A 20,045-nucleotide genomic window follows, 5' to 3' on the forward strand; every position below is an offset into this window, starting at 1 on the left:
TAAGTGAAATGGGTTTTTATTTAGACATTAAGAACATAATTACCTATTAAATTATCAACACAACAAATACAGAGTAGAAGCTATAACACATTTTAAACATCTACAAACGAAGATAATTTCCTTCAGAAATAAATATTTGCAGTGCTTAAATCATTGGTCTCTAAGAGCAGTGCAGTATAAGGTCTGATAAATGGATCTAACCTCTTAAAGTGAACATTCTGCTCTGTGCTGCACTCTTGACTTTCTCAAAGTGTCGACTTGGCATTGCTAGGTCAAGTCCCTGCACCCTAAGGTCCTTGAGGTGCCAAATAAATTAGGAAGAGAGGTAAAAGAAAAAAAAAAAAAAAAAAAAAAAAAAAGTCTAACTTAAACATTAGCGTAAGCATTTGCCTTATCACCCCAGGTCTGCGTTGAGAGTGGGGGAGAGTGGCTGCACTGTAAATTAGCTTGGCGCTAAAGGGCCCTGTCTGATAGACATAGTGCATTGAGTGCTAACACAGATGTCGAGGGCTCATTTACAAAAACCGGGCTGCTGTGTTGAGCCAGTGGCCCAGAGTGAGTCGACAGCGCTTTTCTCACAAATATTGGTTCTGCTGCCCCGGCTCAGCTTGGCTCAGCCCAGCTCCCACTGAGAAGGAGCTGGGGAGGGAGAGAAGAGGGGGGAGAAAAAGAAGAGGATGACAGTTTTCCCAGCCTCAGCCCAGGGAGTCAGGCTTTTTCGCTGACTGGTGTTGCGAGCGCGGCCAGCTCTTCTGTCAGCACTTTCCTCTCCTTCATCTTCACGCGCAGAGCCTCCATTAGCTGGCCGGCAGAGGGGATCTGCAGGGGAGGGGGAAGGATAGAAAAAAGGGTGTGGGGGCGGCAGTAGAAGGGGTTGGAGAAAATGAGGAAAACACACAAATGCACCACTATTAAAAAAAGTCAGATTTTTGACACCTGGCAGCTTTTCAGAGAACCTATTTGCGGTTTTGTGAAACAACAGAACCTCAGATAGGGCCTGTGGACTTGTGAAACTTTTGAGGGACTGTCCATGTTGAGTGTTTTGACAAAGAAATTCACAAAACAGGCTACACAGCAGTAGTTCAACGACTAATTCTACACTTTACTTTTTCTCTAAGCTTCCATTCTCAATCAGTGGTACAGTAATGTACGATTCTTAAGTATTAAAGGGTAGGGTCACATCTGTTTGTCATAAAGCAACACTCACATGGCCATGTGCACATTTAAACAGTTCTTGTTTGCTGTAGTTGTTTCTCTTGTCCATAGTGGCAGTGAAGACATCCCTTCCTAATGCAATTATAATGTAAGAGATATGGGACAGAATCCACAGTGGTTATTCTGTGCAAAAAATTCAAGCTAAAGCTAATATTAGGCATCAGTGTATGTCAGTCTATGTTAGACTAATCATGGGTTAGTTACATTCAAAAGTCATTTTAGAACAAAATTCCCCTCATTCTGTTACTATCCCTCCACTGCAGCTCAGCAAGGAAACACTTAAGGGGGAAACAAAAAGGGGGAATTTTGTGTTGAAGGATTGTGGATTTTATCCCTCATATTATAATGGAATCATGTCAGAAAAGGATTTCTTCCTGGCCAATATGGACAGGAGGAATGATTACAGCATTCAAAACCTCTTTTAATGTACATATGGGCATGTGAGTAGTAGTTTTATGACAGATTCTAAAAAATGTGAACCTATCTTTTAAGTACAGGAAAATGGCAACCATTGCCTTTTTTTTTTAAAGCAGAGGCTTAAGTTAATCACTCTTCAGCAGACATGCCTCAAGGCATAAATAAAACATCACTAGGCATAACTGGGGACATTTACAGCATTTTTATGTTTTTATTGGACTGTATTTTATGCTGGGAAGGTTAGAGGATGACAATTGATATCCACTTAATCATACAAGAGGTTGAGTGTGAAGGAACTTGCTAAATGTGTTTGCTTGGTTGTTGTCGTGGAAATGATGGAAAAGTGAAAATAAAGAGGTGGGCAGGTTTCTCCTCAGAGTTCTGGCTAATTTTGTTTTTCCTCTGAATCGACACAAGGATTTTATGGTTATTAGGGCGCCTGATCAAAGGCAGGCATTCATACTGTATCACCCATAAATATTTACTTCAAGCTATGTGCAGCCTTTTACAAGTGCCTTTTTCAAGCGAGGGAAACACATTTCCTGAGCAATTTCCCAAGTCACACGACATGAGATGAGTCTGGACTGGCCAAGCTTAAAATAGTGACTTCAATATCATAAAATCTTTCACTTTTTAGCTCTTAAAAGACAATGCGAAAACATAAGCTATTGAACCATACACAGAAATCTGGCTGACACAAGTCTGAAGTGTTGTAACAAACTTTACTGAATAACATTTGCATCGGGCAATACAAGGTATTGTGTTGCTTTGAAGTGATTAACACAAACTCACAACACATATTGGAATTAGGTCTGCAGCCGACATGTTTTAAGGACACCGGGAAAGGACTGTGATGTGATTTGAAACTATCGTCTTATCAATTTCCAACACGTCTGGAGAGTGAGAACCTCAGAAACTCACATACACACAGTCCCCCTGCCCCTTAACACCTCTCTGCTCTTCATTAAAGGTAACAAGAGCAGGGAACACAAGGCCCTGTGTGCCGGGAAGTGCATGTGAGTGTGTGTGTGTGCACTTGAGCATGTGTGCAGTGGGGAGTCAGTTCCAGCAGCACTGGATGCATCAAACACAGCGCTATTCCTCAGAGAACCACTACACTGAAGTAACTGCTGAGACATCTCCCTCTGCCTCTGTCCCCCTGGGACAATTCACTCTCTCTGTCTCACACACACACATTCACATATGGGCACACACACATACACACAATTTTCTAATCAGCTAATTGCACTTAGAGCCACTAACTATGCAAACAAACCCACTAAAATAGAGACACAGCCACAACACAAGGCTCTATGGGACAGAAAACAGGGAGACTAGATCATTAAAAGTACCGATATGGGAATATGGGTAAACAACACTAACAGGTAAACATGATCTAGATAAACCTGACATGAGTGAAATTTAACTCTAAAACAGATGTTAAATCTATGAAATAAAAGTATGTTTGGGTCATTTTAAGTATTTGTCACAAACAGTGGAGAGATGACAGGAAATGCAACAAAGGTCTCCAGTCTCCAGATGTTGCGGTTCACGGTCGGAGTAAACTCCTAAACCACAGGCGTCCCACTCTCAATTTCTTCATGAGAAATCCAAAGTACAAAAACTGTGTAACGTTTGAGCATAAGCACCAACATCTTTATAAAGCTTCATTAAAGTTGATATATGTCGCCAAGTACAGTGAGAGAACTTTTCGGTCTATTAGTTGATAAATTATTCTGTTGCGTTTGATAAAATACCTCCCGTTCTGATTCATCTCGCTATGGTGTGTGACTCACGTCAGCAGACTCTGGCACAAGGAAACACAAGCGCTCACACACATGCTCACAAATGGGACAAGCAGGACTACCATTCCCTTTCATCTAACTGCCACACTTGCTGGGGACCAATACCCTGCAGGATGGTTGGAGGTAAGCTGTGATGCAGCTGCTCTACTGGATCCCCTGGGCTGCTTAAGGCAGTGTTAGGAACTGCCACTAATGTTATGCTACAGTTGATTTAGCCAGGCCCCTCTGCCCTTTGGCAGAGCTAGCCAGCACCGGCACTAAGCAACACAGCCACTGTTTTGCAAGAGGCCCTGTCCCCTTTGGCAACACTAAAAAAACTACTGTAGCATTAAGCCATGCTAACTCACATCCATTGCTATTCAACAGCCCCTCAGAGCAGACCTTTTGTCTAGGTATGATTTCATGAACATGTTTCAGAAGTGAACTGACATGTAAAGCCACTGACACTGACAAGTGTGTAGGTGTAAGGGTGTGTGTGTGTGTCAAGACAAGGATAGGGGCTGCAAGCAAAAGGTGTTTTTATGAGCCAATTAAATGACATTGCTATTCTACAGCCTGGGGCACACCTCAAGGCAAGGAGCAGCTCAAAGTTGCAGCACTCCAGTGACCATTGTCTGGTAGTGGCATTACACACATCAACTTTTTTTTCTTAAAAAAATCGATCATTCCCGCTCTTTTGTCTTCTCCCTCGAAACCGGTTAGTGCAATTATTTCCAAGGGCCCAATTTGTGAGTAGTTGTAAAGATTGTGTCAGGCTGCTGGAGATATCTAAATGAGTAAGAATGAAGAGGGAGGGTGAATCAGAGAGCCTAAAAGAGATATAAGGGGGTACATCATCCAAATTTGCAAGTGACTAGAGTGTTTTCTCTCAGTTATCCACTAGTTTACCACCTCATCAATGTAATTGTAATAGCCATGTATAATTAGGTAGATGTTGCTGCTTAACTTGACTACAATTTAACTACAGAATCAACATTTGGGTCCTTCAAAAGTCCCACAGAAGTGTCTACTTGTGTCTACCTATCTGTAACAACATCATAACTTACATACAGTTTGTATATTTATAATATAATAAACAAGGAAGTGCACTACTGGTTAATTTTATAATAACCATAAAACAGTAAGGTTTCGGATCTGACTAGTATGACAGGCGCAATTTCACAGTGGTGAAGGATTCTTGCTATTAATCTTGGTCCCTGGCTGGTGAGCCGTCTCCAATCTAGGCCACTATTCAAGGTAAGTGAGAAGTAGTTACAGTAGTTTTATCACAGAGGGGGGAAAACAGCTCTTTGATCTTTGATCTTCTCACTTTTGTTTGAAAATCAAATTTATCAAACGGGGGAATAACAACAACAACAGCATGATAAATAGATAAAAAAAAGCCCAAGCACAAAGGCACCATACTAAAAAGTCTTGCATTTGATTATCTCTGATAATGAATATGTCACATTTGCAAAGAGGGGCTCAGGTAAGAAAATCACTAAAGCACCGACAAGCCTATTCTCTCCCTCTCCTTCATAATTACCTACCCCTGCAGCAGAGCCCTATCTTTTCTCCCCTTTAGGCCACTAGAGACTGATATGAAAGGGAATTGGACACTTGGGGCCACAAATACTGTAATTAAAAATCTCTCCTTTTCTTGATACGTTGTTTGGAAACATCATTTCAGTGTGCAACATGCATTTGTTAGAGATATGACCTAAATACACCCTAGATTAAACACAGGAAAGCACCGGGTCTTTGTTTCAGGTTCCTACTCATTAGGTGTGAAAATGAGGTGATTCAGGCACGAGTGGGGTATAAATTTAGAAAGGTGATATCCATACAAAAGAGATGCAACCTTTAGGTAGAACTCAGCAATCAAGAACACACCCGTGATTAACAGTATGGCTCATTGGCCAAGGTAATGTACTGGGAAGCAGTTACAATCAACAAAAGTGGATGTGCCTGCAGCAAACTGTCACATACAAAACATAAAGGTGCTAAGAATTGTTACCTTTCAATGTTTGTTCACTGACATAAGGGAATTTAACACATCTAGTCATCTATTCAATGAGGAAATGCCTACTTCCATCATTAATTCTCTTTCTCTGTTAACTTAAAAGTGGGAAAGTCCACTGCTCCAAAGAAGGACCCTTGGGTACAGACTGGCAGTAACCTTAAAGCTCCAAAATAGCATCATGACTCAAGAATAACAAAAAGATTATTCACTGTATTTCAACCGATCCCCTGAAATGATTGCTATGTTGTAGTGAAATAATCACCCAGCAGTTTAATGGCTAAGGAACAGCACCAAGAAACTGTAACTGCTGTTTCTATTTTTGTGAAATGCAAGTTGAACATACCGAATAAGCCACAGTGTGCTCTGGTATTAACAACAACACCAGTCTCCTCCTGGGAACCCCCCGTCCTAGTCCCCGCCACTGTTCCAGTGACATATATTTACAGTACAAAGGCTCGGCTCGAGTCCCCTCCACACACATACAAACACACTTACACAGATGGAAAAGAGTGGCTGATTTAATTAGCTCAATCATTAAATGAAGCTTAATTAGAGTCACTTTCCTTCAGAGAGAAGTGTGGGACTCAGAGCTGTTCCTTGTCATTACTGAGGCATAATGAGCCACACAGCACAGCACACTACCCCTCGCCCTCACAGCACTGACTAGTGACATGAATAAAGTCTGTTATTTAACCTTACATAAATGATGCCATTCACCGTCATAGCAATGAGCTACAGCAAGCCCTACTTAAAGTTCGATACGGGTTTGAAATTCCAGGAATTATTTCAGCCATGTAGTCCATCCATAACCACCTTGTTTTATAACAAGTCCAGTCCAGATCGGTCCGGCCTGTCTCTACTACTCTCTTAATGTAATGTTCACCTGCTTGTTATAGTTTGGAGGCTGATAAGAAGTGATGCTTGTACGTCTCCCTCAGGTGTGATTGTGAGGTAAATGTTAGCAGGCCCCCAGCGCCACCCCATACCAGTAAACCAAACCACTGTCCTCTCATAAAGAAATCAACAGAGTCAATGACTTTTTAAATGTTATTATGCTGTCATGGGGCTTGAGATGGGTATGTGTGTGTACAAAATGAGTCTGAAAAATGATCTGGAGGGAATGTGTGTTTGCATGCATGTGCACACGCTTGCATGCACATGCTCCTCCTGTTCATTATTGGCCAGCAGCAGAAGCCAGCCATTTCCCTATCTTCATAAAGACTTGGCCCATTAAATTCTACCTCCAGTCAATAATTAGGACTCCACAAATAAACCAAAGGCAATTAAATCAATGCTTCCCCGGGCCGGTGCCTGGACCCCATGGCCCACATGGACACTCCATCTTCTCTGCTGGCCTTATTCATGGTGGGTTGCAGTGGAGCCATACAGCACACCCCCTGGCCTGCTCATGATAATTAGAGAGCACCGTCCCTCGATCCGGGCTATGGAGTACTGCTTATGGTGGCTCTCCACTGAGAGGCGTAGGGTTTGATTTCATTAACTCACCAGTGGAGGTGAGAGTCGAGGAAATGAATGCAATGTTTCATTTGGTTTTGAGTGGACATGTGGGGCAGCGGTGAGGGGGCTCCAGAAATGTATGCCACTTCTTTGGCATGAAGGGAGCAGTAACTCAACACGTTCACAGTCACATATCTCCGTGCCTGCAACACACTGTTTGCAGATGTATTGTGGATGTCTGTCATTCTTGTTATGTTGACATGTGGCAGCGCATGACAGTGATGGCGAACAATGGCCCACACACAGACACGCAGACACACATACCACTCGTACACTCTTTCACATCTGCACACATACACAAGGAGGCACACACACATACAAAGTGAGTGATGGGTTTGCTATTGACAGGGCCACTGAGATAATAAAGTGCTGTCCCACTGGCAGCTCCATTAGGCACTGACAGTGACAAGATGAGGCTGTCATGAGAGTGCACATGCACAAACGAATATGTACACATACCCAGACATACACACACAGATGGACACATCCTCATCCTCTTTCAGTGACAGCCAGCCAGTTAAGGACATGGATCTCTCTCTCATCTTTCCTTTCACTGGGTCTATTTCTGTCTCTGTGTCTTTTTATCCGAAGAAGAGTGTGTGAGTGCAACTCAGGGGTAAGATCATATCACTATTAGGGGAGTGTGTTATTAGTGTCACAGGCAGGGTGACAGACCAGGCCATTCCACTTCACAGATGTTCTGCTTGGTGAGCTTTTCATAAGCTATGACAGAGAGTAGAAAGGCAGAGGGAGTACAGTATCAGAGTTCTTGAAGTGCATTCCCTCACTAAGAAAACGCCCGCTCCTCTGCACCAGCGGACATGTGTAGTACAGGCACATTATCATAACATCAAATTAGGAGATCTACCTTAATTAACCAACAGAGAGGCGCTAAAAGCGTCTTTATAGACCCATCCCCTGATCTCTTAGCATGTGAGTTGTCACACCGGCCCTTCATAAAAAAGATGAGAGACACAGGCAGAGACAGAGACTGGTGTCCCCTTGATACGACAGTACGCTTTTAAAAACCAGACGAGAGGAAGCCGCAAGATAGAGGGAGGAGGAAAAATGAAATAAATAAATAAACAAAAAACAGAACAAGATGGACTTGAAAGGGGATAGAAAAAGTCTGCTGCAGTGAGGGGAGATGACTGCGGTGGTCCCAGCGGTCCCTACAGGGACCTAGGGGCAAGTCTCAGCCTTGTCATTCTCCGCTCTTCTCCTCCTCCACTCCACACACTAGCTCCAGCCCCCACCCCCCTTTCCACCACCCCTGTTCAGCCCACGGAAAACGTCGATAGCAGGCTGCCGGTGCCGAGGTCTCTGGTGGACACTAGCTCATTCTCCCGGCATCGACAGGCCCGCCAAATCAATATTTAGTTCCCCACTAACAAGCTGCCTCGGGGTCTGAGCCAGAGAGAGAGAGAGAGAGAGAGAGAGAGAGAGAGAGAGAGAGAGAGAGAGAGAGAGGAATGCAGGACAGTGGAGGATGGCAGAGAGAGACAGAACAGGGACTGAGAGCTGTCCAGCTAGAAGGGAAAAACATGGATTCAGTAGAGTGTTGTGTGTGTTAGTGTGGGAGGGTGAGAGGAAGGTGGAAAGGTCAGAAGAAGATCTGGGGAACAAGAGAACAGTGTCTGGTGTGTGTCGTGGTGCGGAGGCGACGCATGAGTGCCTGCGGCAGCCGCTGACAAGAACACAGACAAGACACACATACACACACTCGACACTCTCAATCATACACATATCACAGCAAGCTGACGTTGACAGCACTCAAGTAAAGCTCCAGCAGAGCACTCACAGATGAGTGGCTGTGCACACAAAGACTCTCTCTCACACACACACACACACACACACACACACACACACACACACACACACACACACACACACACACACACACACACACACACACACACACAGTGAGGATTTAGTTGCTTTTCTTTGTTTTATCTTTTGCATCATTGTTTTTTTCAGAGCTGGAGCAGGACACATTGAGGTGGGAACTAAAATTCATCCTCCATTTACTATATTTAGGTGAAACTGATGCCCAAATTTTTCTACACTAAAGACTGACAAAGCAGCTTATCTGCAGTGTTAGGCTAAAATATCTGATACGAGAAGTATCTAGACAAAATGTCCAACCATTATGGAAATGCAAACACCTAGATATCAAGCTTGAAAAATCAATGCTACATTCGTTTGCCCCCAAAAAAAAAAAAAGTCAGAAACCTCTTGGTATTTTAATTATTTGTAGTTACATACACAGAGTAAAACTAAATGGAATTTAAACTGAAAATTGATTATTCTTAAACTAAATTATCAAACAAAACATTTACATATCATAAAAGATCCATTTTAAAAGGTATTGCTCAGTAAAACAAACTTTTACTTCGGTAATAATAACTACTTTCAACAATAAAATGTATAGCTTATTCAGAAATAAATGCAAACATCTGACCATTTGTAAAACAGGTAAGAGAAACTCTCCAAGAATTCAACTTTCCTTATGTCACTGATGCTGAGTGAGTGGCAGAAAAAAATATAAAATAGTAGTGGAGTGATAATCAATTATCCTTTTTACTTAAAGCAGTACAGATCATAGTTCCATTTGTAATTAAAATCTTAAGGAAATGAAACCAGTGCAATTTTTTTTGCACATTTTTGAGAATTTGTCGTCTTTGAAAAAGTAACACTGCTCCATTTCAATTTATTTTTGTTACCATAAACATTGAAAAGAAAAACTTTCTGCCAGTTTTCTGTTACTTTTTCACACAAACAACAGTTGTTCTACAAATCTACACCTCAACTAAGAGCTGTGCTAGGCAAAAATATTTTACTATGAAGGGAAGCTGCTAATAGCTTGCATGGGACTTCTCATTCCTGTGTATGTGTATTGTGTGATCATTATTGCAGATGGGTGAGTCTGACCTTCTGCTGGAGGATGTTGTTGAGGTGGTCCAGCCACTCCTGGTCTCTTGGACCCTCTGAACGGGCCTCTGTCCCCTGCAAGCACAACAGCAAATGCACACATTTCAATGAAAAGATGGAGACCGAAAGATACACATGGTGACAGAAATCATGCCGATGTTTAGAGAGAATACCTTCAATTAATCCTAGGAGTTTTAGTGGTTTGTACGTGGATAAAATGTGCTAAATTTCAAGTGAATCAGAGCAGAGGTATGCTTGATACTTTCTAGAGAGAACCTGCCACTGTATCTTTACATCAGTGTCTGTGAGTCTCCTGCTTGAGGGCAGAACTGTAGCATCACACCAGCCAGGACCTTGAAGAAGCTCTCTGGAGACTTAGTGGAAAGGTAGGCCAGTATATGTTTGCATGCTACTCATGTATAAAGACCTAACAGAGTGGTAGCCTTGTTACTGCTAATGAACAGGGAGACTGCGTGGCCATGTACACCTCAGCACTAAACCCCAGGTGTTGCTGCTCGAAATGATGTGACGAGCCTTGTACTGCCTCACAGGGAAATGGGGAGGGCAGGAGGGGGGAAAGTGTGTGTGTGGCTGAATCTAAATGTCCCTGTGCTTGCAGACTGGTGGACCTAATGGGCACAGTCCTGTGAAGTCTGGGGTGGCAAGGGCTGTCCAAGGGGGCCGCAAGGGGGCTCATGCAGACTTTATGTGAACTTTGATAGACTCAGCTTCAGGTGCTGACTTCACCAGAGTGCGCTCTGAAGATCACCCAATATTCATAGCAATATTAATGTGTGTTGGACAGACAAATGTTGGCTTTCATCCAACTAAGAAGAAAATCTAGCTACCTATGTTTTTGAGGACCTTCAGCTGAGAAGATTATTGGCAATAATAATGCTAAGCTTTTCAAAGTCATGGGAAGTGTTACTGTGCATATCAAGCATTATACCATTTCTGTTATTTTATCTAAAGCAGCTGATTGCATACATGTTGCATAAATTCCAAAATGTGAAGAAAATTCAGTACCATAAAAGAAAAATAGAAAATCCATCTGTATATGTTTTCACCACTTTGTGTGGTTGCTGCACGTTGATCTTGTTTTTAATCATCAGCCACAATAATAAAGGCTTTTTAACTTTTGTACTTTAACAAAGCAGTGTGTCTTGATTTTTGGGAAGCACCCATTCCCTTTCTTCTGTAAAAAAATCAGAACAATTCAGAAAGATACTCAGAGAGCAGGCTGGGACGGTTAAGATTTTGGCATTGGTCATATCCACGGCAACGAGTGAGGTCCCATCTCATTGCACATTTTACCCCTTTGTAACCCAACATCCTTACAACCTTGACCTGATGACAATGAGCACTTTAGACTTGTCGCAGTATGTAAGTGTCACAGAATGTATGACAAAAGTCTGCAAGGGTCCAATTCCCGGGTCTGGAGGGTTGATATTCCCCCAGCTTCCTGGTACCCTATGTGTGATCCTTGCTGAAAGCAGTAGCCCAGGCTAATTTCAGTGTATGCCTAATTGTGTCTGGTGCTCAGAGTAACTGAGAAGTAGGTAGGGACCAAGGGAGGGGTGTGTGTGGTTATATTAGCGAGAGAGAGAAAGAGGGTAAGAGAAGGGAGCCTTCTTGTGACTACTGCCTTCAAGCCTCCCACAGGGGTGTGTACGAGTGTATGTGCGTGAGAGCGAGTGTGCTGCCCACCCTTGGTAGATATATAACAAAGCACTGACCCTCCATCAAACATTAGGTGCAAAACAAACTGGCCTGGCAATTACAGCATTATTACATCTGGATCATTAACTCCACAACAAGTTGCCCAGGGAGCCTGGAGCTGCTCTGCCCTCTCTGGTCCTCTGTTGCACGCTATGGAATGGATAGAGGCAAATAACAGTGTACAGCTATGATACATGATACATGTGTGTAAGCATGTGTGGAGTAGTTATGTTTGAGCACACCTACACACCTTCTTTGCATCTATGTACATACATAATATTGATTTTGTGGGTGTTTGTGTGTAAGGGAACAGCTGTAGGTTTCTGTATGACTTTTAAATGCTTTGAAAATTAATTAATTAATTAATTAATTAATTAATTAGAAAAACAAAAAACTGTTGAAAAAATTCTCCATTCCCATGAAATAGCTGAAAACATGTGTGCTTTCATGCTATGATTTCTATAACTACAGAACCAGCTGCACAAATAGCCTTGTCACAGCTGTATTTCTGTTCAGAAAAACACCTCAAGCAAAAGCTCAGTTTTTTGCAGGGACAAATTAACAAACCAAGACTAATGCTCTGGAGGAAAGAAAATATGTAGCCTTTGGAAAAGATGGTGGTCATTACATCTGTTCCCAAAATATAACCACAACCATGGAATAATTCATTTAGAAATTCTGAATCGCCTGAAATTCAAAGATGCATTGATTTCAAAACCAAATACCGGTGCCCTACAATGTTCGAAACTTCTGCAAATATTGTTGACAAGAGAAATCTGCCAAACTAAAGAAAAGTAGCTATGTTGGCAATGGAGTTTTCTCATTTAAAAGTAAAACTGAAAAGTAAAAGCAATCCCATTGAGCCCTGAGCTCTCATTCAGCACACTGGTATCGCACAACCAAGTGAATAAATGAATACACTTGCTATGTGTTGGACTTGTTGAAGGCTGCTGGGACATCCTGATAACCTCATGTCCCGTCATCAAGTCCAAAGAAAAACATAGAATCTACAAAGGTCTTGGAAAAGCTCTGTACATTTTTTGGAGTGAGGTGGAAAAGAAATCACAATTCTGAAACAAGTATCATGAAACTTTGCTCTGTAACAAAATTTGAAATAATTTTCAACATTGTGTCAAGAATGTGTCACAAACCAGCCTCAGTTCAAACTGTGGGTAGTTGTATACCGTAGATCCATTTTTTAAATGCTCACAACTAGTTAAGCTCTAACTGCACAGCTAAAGCATAGTTAAGTTCAGGCTGGTTTAATTTAGGTAATTTACATAATACATAAAGACACACACTACCATGCAGATCTTTTGTGTCCAGCAGAAGATTCAATTAGTCTACACATAAAATGGCCTTGTTTCTCCATGACACCCACCTAAACACACAGGCAGACGCACATACAGAAACAAACCATTTCTTTTGGGATCTATTTCCAGCATTCAAAATTACACTCTGTAACACATAATCACACCTAAACTGTTAACCTCACTCTGTGACACAACATTTACAATTCTCTGGTGGGTGCACACATTCATAACAGCGCTGTGATCTATGAATGTTCAATTAACAAAACAGGAAAAACATACCCACCACGTTAAGGCACCAAGCAGCCCGCCATTAACCACTCTTAATAAGACAGAGAAATCAAGTGGTGAGGAGAAGAGAGTGATTTTACCCACAGAGGTTTCAGCTCTGATGAGAGGGACTTTTCTTCAAGTGAGAAACTCTTCCCTGTCATCTCCTGGGTGGAGCTGGGCTGCAAAGGGCTAAAATTGGTTTCAAGTGTGAGTAAGTGCCTGGTGCGCCCTCTCTCATCTTGTGATAGATGGGAGGAAGTCCCCAGGGATGGGAGTTTGATTGTAACATGGGGTTGCTAATTGATGACATGGCTGGATATGATCTATGGTAGAGAAAGGGCCCACCAAGTTGGAAAAGAGAGTGAAACTCAGACTTTTGCATGTGGGCAACAGTCAATAGCAAGGGTTTTCAGTTCAGTTCAATGACTGCTTTCAGCAGAAAGAATAGAGTTGTACTTACTCAACTTGTGCCGTATTAAATCTTATATCAAGTTGACAGGTGCTGGAGGTGTGGACAGGTGTTTGATCTTGTTGAGAGCAAGAACAGCGGCTTTAAACATGAAGCCACATCCTTCTCTACTGCACTGCAACTTCCCAACTTATTAGTGACATGCCTTGGTGTGTGGTTCACCTTTTCTTGGTGTTCAACCTTGCTTACTTGCCAAAATCTATCTACCCATCATTAAGAGAAAGTCAGACAGAAGCAGAGATTTACAGCAAAGGCTAAATACTGTTAGATACAGGTGAAATTAACTAAGAACAGAAGGCTTCTGTTTCTCCATATTTCCTCCCCTCTACACCAATGCCAGTCTACAGTATCTGTCCCCAGAGGATAGGCCCAAGTTACAGGAACTCCTTGCAACTCATTTAGTCTCAAATGAAAAAGAAGATACCCCAAATTACAAGTTGATATTGATGATATAATGTCTTTCCCAGCCTTCTGGTGCAATCACTAAGCAAAACCCCCTGAAAACGTTTAGGATGTTTCGAAATTTTACAGCACATAAAATCTATTATAGGTAGGATGAGTGCTCTGAGCATAATCTACACTTGATATAGATCCTCAAGTTAGCATTTGTAAGAAATGTTGACCCGCTGTCCCTTGGCCTTACCTGGTCAGTGTCCATTATGTCCGCAAGATCATTCTCTGACATATTGAGGATGGAGGCAGCAATGGACTTGGCTTTGATCATAGACTTGGCTGAGAGGCCGCCCTTTGCTGCCACAACGTTGGCCTGCCTTAACCTCCTCCTCTTCATCAACTGCTGCTTGACCTCTTGAACGTCTAAAAGTATTTCACTGGCCAGGGCCTGAAGGGGGAGGAGATGAAGGAATTAAAAAAAAAAAGAGTATGATGAAATGGATATAGAAAAACAAGAGGGATAGCTCTGCCTGGCAGATGAATAAATGAAATTGATCAAGCATGCGCCAGAGAGGCCTAGTATATTATGGAGGAATATTGAGTTTGACACACTCAGATTCTCTTCGGTTTCGCCTCAAGCTCCCTTGTAGGAATGTGGACCCGAGGGTTTGTTGCCCTGTCGATTGAAAGCTGAGGGAACACAGCTTTGATACCCAACGCACCTCAAGTTTTGCTAAAATCTCCACAGACAGAGAATCATGCATCAGCGAGAGAAAGACAGAGAGCTACTGAAAATACAGCCATTCATTTATTTATTTGCTTTCTGAATGTCTCACAGTACAACAGGGCAGCATAACACTGTTAATAATTAAGCTATGAGGGGCTGTTTTAAATGGTGCCCGAGTGAATGGCAAGCGAGACGAGGAAGGCCTGGGATGGCACAGTTGTCGGGCACTAAATGGGAGTTTGCTCTAAATACAGAGAGACAATTAAATGTTAAAACTGCCACTGTACACGAGAAAGTCAATAAAGTAAACTCCCCTTTGCTTCATTTTGAGCTTATTGATCGAGGCAATAATCTTCTGTATCATTCCCTTGTAAGCCTGCTGAAAAGCTGACCTTGGAATAGATGGTCAGATGAGGGAAAGCTAGAGACAGGAGAACTCGCAGTACACAAAAACAAAATAAAAAAAATACAAAAACAAAGTACAACTTGCTCTTGGACAGTACACAATATAACAAAGCAAGCAAGAAGTACAGTGTGTCCACACATACACAAACATAAGTACAAACATACGAAAACACTCAAGTGCATTACAGTAACAAGGGTAATCACAGATGTACAGTGTTGAATAGCTGCAAACATCTCCACTCTTCTCTCTTAATTTCACACAGGTGGACCAGGTGCAGTTTACAAAGCCAGTGGTGGTTCTCACAGGAGAGTGCTGAGTGAGTGGTTGGAGGCTTGCAGCTGGAGTAGGTGGAGTGTTGCCATTTGTTTATAGGCAACATTAAATAATAAAATTAATAAATAAAACATAAGCAGAGCTCAGACATTCAGAAATTCAAAGGAGACGTGTAAGAAAACCAACAGGATGGCGTTACACAAATCCCATACAGATTAAAACAATAATAAAATAAAGAAAATAGGAAAACTATGATTTATTTAAATTGACTCATAAATTGAACACTGGCTTTCAACTCCCGATCTCAAGTCTAATATAAACGGTTACACTATAAAACAAGAAAAATGTGAATTGTCTATGAAGATTCTCAGTCATCCAAGTAACCAAGTCCAGATGCTTTTGACTTGCTTCTTCTAGATAAAAGAAGTGTGACCAGTTTAATTCAATTACATTTTAAAAAATTCAAAAAATTCAAATCCAGTTTCATAGGTGACCTACTATGTCCAAGTAGGTGTAAAATAAGCAGAAAAGCACTGATTAAAGAGGACGAGAATAAATCATAACTATCGTCCTCTTCCTGATAGGAGGCAGCTTTAGCTCTTTTTGGTGATCTGACCCTTAAGGAATACACAGCTCATTAACGAACAGTCGGAGATCCTATTCTTTTATTTACAGCCTAATAGATATTCACTGTCGCTAGTCAAGGGTTACATTCAATTGACCTAAACCCTGCATGTGGAATAATCCAGGAAGAAATTAAGGGGTGAATTTATCACTCATTCTCAGCCCTGGGAAAGACAAAGGGTGGGAGGGGGATATGCAAGCATTCACGCACACAAGCATGCATGCAGGCACGCACATACAAGCTATTCAAATACATACACGGAAGGTACTGTGTGTGTGTGTGTGTGTGTGTGTGAGTTTGTTAGGAGCTCTTATCCTGGCTAGTACCACAATCACCATTGCCAGAGGGGCAATTTAGACAGGACGAGGATTAGGGCATAGAGATTGGGATCAAATGAGCAGCAAAAAGATATCCTCTTTAATAACTAGCTACCTCTGAACCTCTTCACACACACATGAGGACACAAAGGGCCAATCAAAAACATAAAGAGCAGAGCGGGAGGAAAAAATTCTTTAATTTAGTTAGATTATGCAGGCACTGATGTAAAACAACAACAACAACAACAAAAAAATGCTGTTTACTGTTGTTTATATACCCTACAAACTGTAGTAAGATGTAAGATGTTTAATTATGTAAACACCTTTCACAGAACAGGTATATGAAAGGTATACTGTAAGGTAATCACAGTGTGTTGTTCATCATTGTTTTAGGGTACCTCATATCCAAAACCTACAGCAATTTCAAGCAATTACAAAAATACTAAAGATAATACCCAAACTCTGCACAATCTTATACTTTTCAGCAGGGATGACGAGCCAAAATATTCTTTACAAGAGAACTACCTTCAGAGTGTGTATGTGTGTTATGGAGTAGTCACTACATGCAGGGCCACTGTTTAACAGTTCAACAGCAGTGCTTACAGCCTGGGGCGTGTGCAGGGGCCAAAAGGGTTTGCTGGCACACAATAAAGAAAAATCTCCACACACAAACACACACACACACAGCACATGCAGGCACAAAGAACAAAAAACAAGCTCATAAAGACACACACAGACACATCTATACACACACCCACACCCACACACACACACACACGCACAGCCCTCCGGTCCTGATCAATACATGACAAGAGTAAATCTCCTCCGGACGTCAGGCAGTCCAATCAAAGGGCTTGGTGTTCTTATAGGGAATCACAGGAGTCAGGGGGAGACAAACAATGATGTGAATCCTCAACAACAACACAATGGCCCCACCAGCCTAGGGTTATGGGAATGAAGGAGAGGAGTTATATGAGCGTGAACTGTATTTCTATGCATGACTATAAACGTGTACTTGCACATGCAATGCAGCTTCTATTTTTAGGTTACATGTAGATTGCATGCATGTGTGTCTTCTTTACTATATAAATGCGTATATGTGAATAAAAAGGAAGGCTAAAAGTTTAGTTGTGTGAAAGAAATCAGAGGTTGGATAAGGAAGTACAAGATAAAACACATCATATCCACCTCCAATTCTCCTAAGTTGCAAGTGAGCCATACCAGAACAAGAATAGTTTCAGTAATAGTATTTCTAGTATTTCTGGCTTGTGAGGACAAAAGCAATGTAAAATTGCCACTAAACTGTGTCCATAATCTGCCACTTGATTTATGTGTGTGTGCAAATACACTGCCACCACTATCTATCTCTGCCAAGCCCTTTCCTCCTTTGATAGACAGGTGTCAGCTGAACAGAGTTGATGGACAGTCTTTATCAGTCTCTGCCAGACACACACACAAACACACCTCAAGGTGATGGATTAGGCTTAAACAAAGACAATAGTGCCCACTCCCATTGGGCACACATTATTCTCACAGTGGTGGCCTAGGTCTCCCTATACATTGAAAGAAAGTGCAAATGCATAATGGCACTTACACACACATTGTTACGATTCCATCCATCCATCCATCTTCTGATGCTTGAACCTAGTTGTGGTGGCTGCAGGCTAAGCAAGGTAGTGCTGATGTCCTTCCCCCAAGACACTCCTGGGGGATCCTGAGGCTTGGCCAGGTCAGGTGGGATGTGTAATCCCTCCAGTGTGTTTTGGGTCTGGGTTTCCTCCCAGTTGGACATTCCCAGAATACGTCCGCAGGGAGGCATCAAGCTGATGTCCTGATCAGATACCTCAACCATCTCAACTGGTTCCTTTCAATGTGAAAGAGGAATGGTTCTACTCTGGGCTCCCTCTGAATATCCCTCTGGTAATCTAATGAGCAGCTGTTATTCTTTTGATCAATACCTAGACCTCATGGGGCTGAAATGTCACTTGACAGGTAAATTCAGAGCTTTGCCTTGAGGTTAACATCCCTCTACACCCCAAAAGTCTGGCACAACGATTGCATCATTGGCGACACCACACCAGTTCACTTGTTGATTTTACTCTTCATCTTGGGTGGCTGCAGCTCAGGAGGTAGAGCAGATTGTCCACGAATCGCGGGGTTGGCAGTTAGTTTCGATGTCGAAGCGTCCTTGAGCAATGATTTGGCTAGTGCCTTGAATAGGTGAATGAGAGGCAAAGTGTAAAGCAATCCATTTATTTCCACTTATGAGATACTTGAACCTCTTCACTAGGGGCAGCAACTCGTTCCCAGGCATAAAGGGACAATCCACTGAACCATTACCTCAGATATATACAGTAGGTGCTGACTCTCATCCTAACCATTGTACACTTGCCTGCAAACTGTGCTGAAGCTCAGTGTCTAATGAAGCCAACAGAACTACATTACCTGTAAAAAGCAGTGATGCAATCCTGAGGTCATCAAACACTTTCCTCTTCTTGGAATAAATACTCAGCTGTCACTGCTGTTATACGTTTATTGCACTCACCCCAAATCCTGAAGACATTCCATGAGACATCCTAGGGGAAACGGCGATAAGCCTTCTGGGAGTATAAAGTACATGTAGGGTGGATTTCCCCTTGTTGTATCTTAGGCTCCAACATAGTGTTCATTATGAACTAGCACAAAAGTCCAACAACAAAACACCACTCAGGCTTACATGAGGCAGACTGTTCCTCCCAATCCATGTTTCTACGCCAAGTTATTGCTGAAGTCTATCAGGAGCCCAACCAGAGACTCCAAGAAGACTAGATACTCCATGACACACACTGACATATAGGCCCCTCATTCTCTGGGGAAAATGGCAAGATATTGGCGCTCCACTGGGGGCTTGTGAATATTTCCACAACCACCCGGGCAAATCTGGAAAAGGATAGTCCAGACCCTAAAGCAGGTGCTGTGTGTATTGAGCCCTGCTATACAGTATCTAGTTGGCACAGCACCACGACAGAGGTGACATTCTGTGTCCAATGACCCAGCTTTCAACTTTCGCCAAATTAACAATGCACCAGACCCCTACACCTAACCTTTCAGGTGGTTCACCCAAGGAATATCATTAGAATTCATAAGTGAAGAACCTGCAGGCACACCACACTATACTGGTTTAAGATGAGTTAGATGATTTGACAAGACGAACTCTGGACTCATGGCCTTTGATCCCTTTCCCCATTAGTACAGTACCTTGATGAAAGAATGAAGCTGCTCCAGCTGGGAGTAGGCCTGGCCTAGCTGTCTCTGAAGCCTGTCTAAGGCATGGGAGCTTTGCTGGGTCAACCCCTCCATTTGCTCAGTGGCTGTCTGTTCCAGTTCAGCCAAAGCCTGCTCACTGGCTCCCACACGAGCCTGCAAGGCATGTATGCGCTGCTCCTGTAAAGAAAAATAGCAGGCAGAACTGGTCAGGTGAGGGCAAACAATCTTATTTTGTTTCACAAAGTAGAGTCTGCATAGGCCTGTGAGACATTTGTGGAAATTGTAGTAATTGTAGAATTAGAAATTTTCTGATTTTGTCAACTCCTAGTGGTAATGTCTAACCTGGGGACATTGAGAATGAATGGGCTGAAAGCAACACATAGGCTGCACCAATTTTTA

The 20,045-nt window shown here is 42.3% G+C and overlaps 1 protein-coding gene across 3 annotated transcripts in view; it reads right to left on the bottom strand.

Annotated features, from left to right (window-relative positions):
- cntln (centlein, centrosomal protein) overlaps nt 1-20,045 on the bottom strand; it is an 86,013-nt gene continuing 65,968 nt past the window's right edge. For 2 of the 3 annotated variants that reach the window (XM_044189951.1, XM_044189950.1), the window contains exons 24-27: nt 19,638-19,823; nt 14,303-14,500; nt 9,889-9,963; nt 1-819 (exon numbers count right to left, since the gene is read on the bottom strand). In XM_044189951.1, coding sequence (XP_044045886.1) covers nt 709-819; nt 9,889-9,963; nt 14,303-14,500; nt 19,638-19,823 — 570 coding nt within the window. In that variant the 3' untranslated portion in view covers nt 1-708. Of the gene's footprint in view, nt 820-9,888; nt 9,964-14,302; nt 14,501-19,637; nt 19,826-20,045 lie in introns of those variants that run through there. The other variant, XM_044189952.1, reaches the window with a different exon arrangement.

Source organism: Siniperca chuatsi, linkage group LG3, assembly GCF_020085105.1.
Source record: "Siniperca chuatsi isolate FFG_IHB_CAS linkage group LG3, ASM2008510v1, whole genome shotgun sequence".
Classification (NCBI taxonomy): Eukaryota; Metazoa; Chordata; class Actinopteri; order Centrarchiformes; family Sinipercidae; genus Siniperca; species Siniperca chuatsi.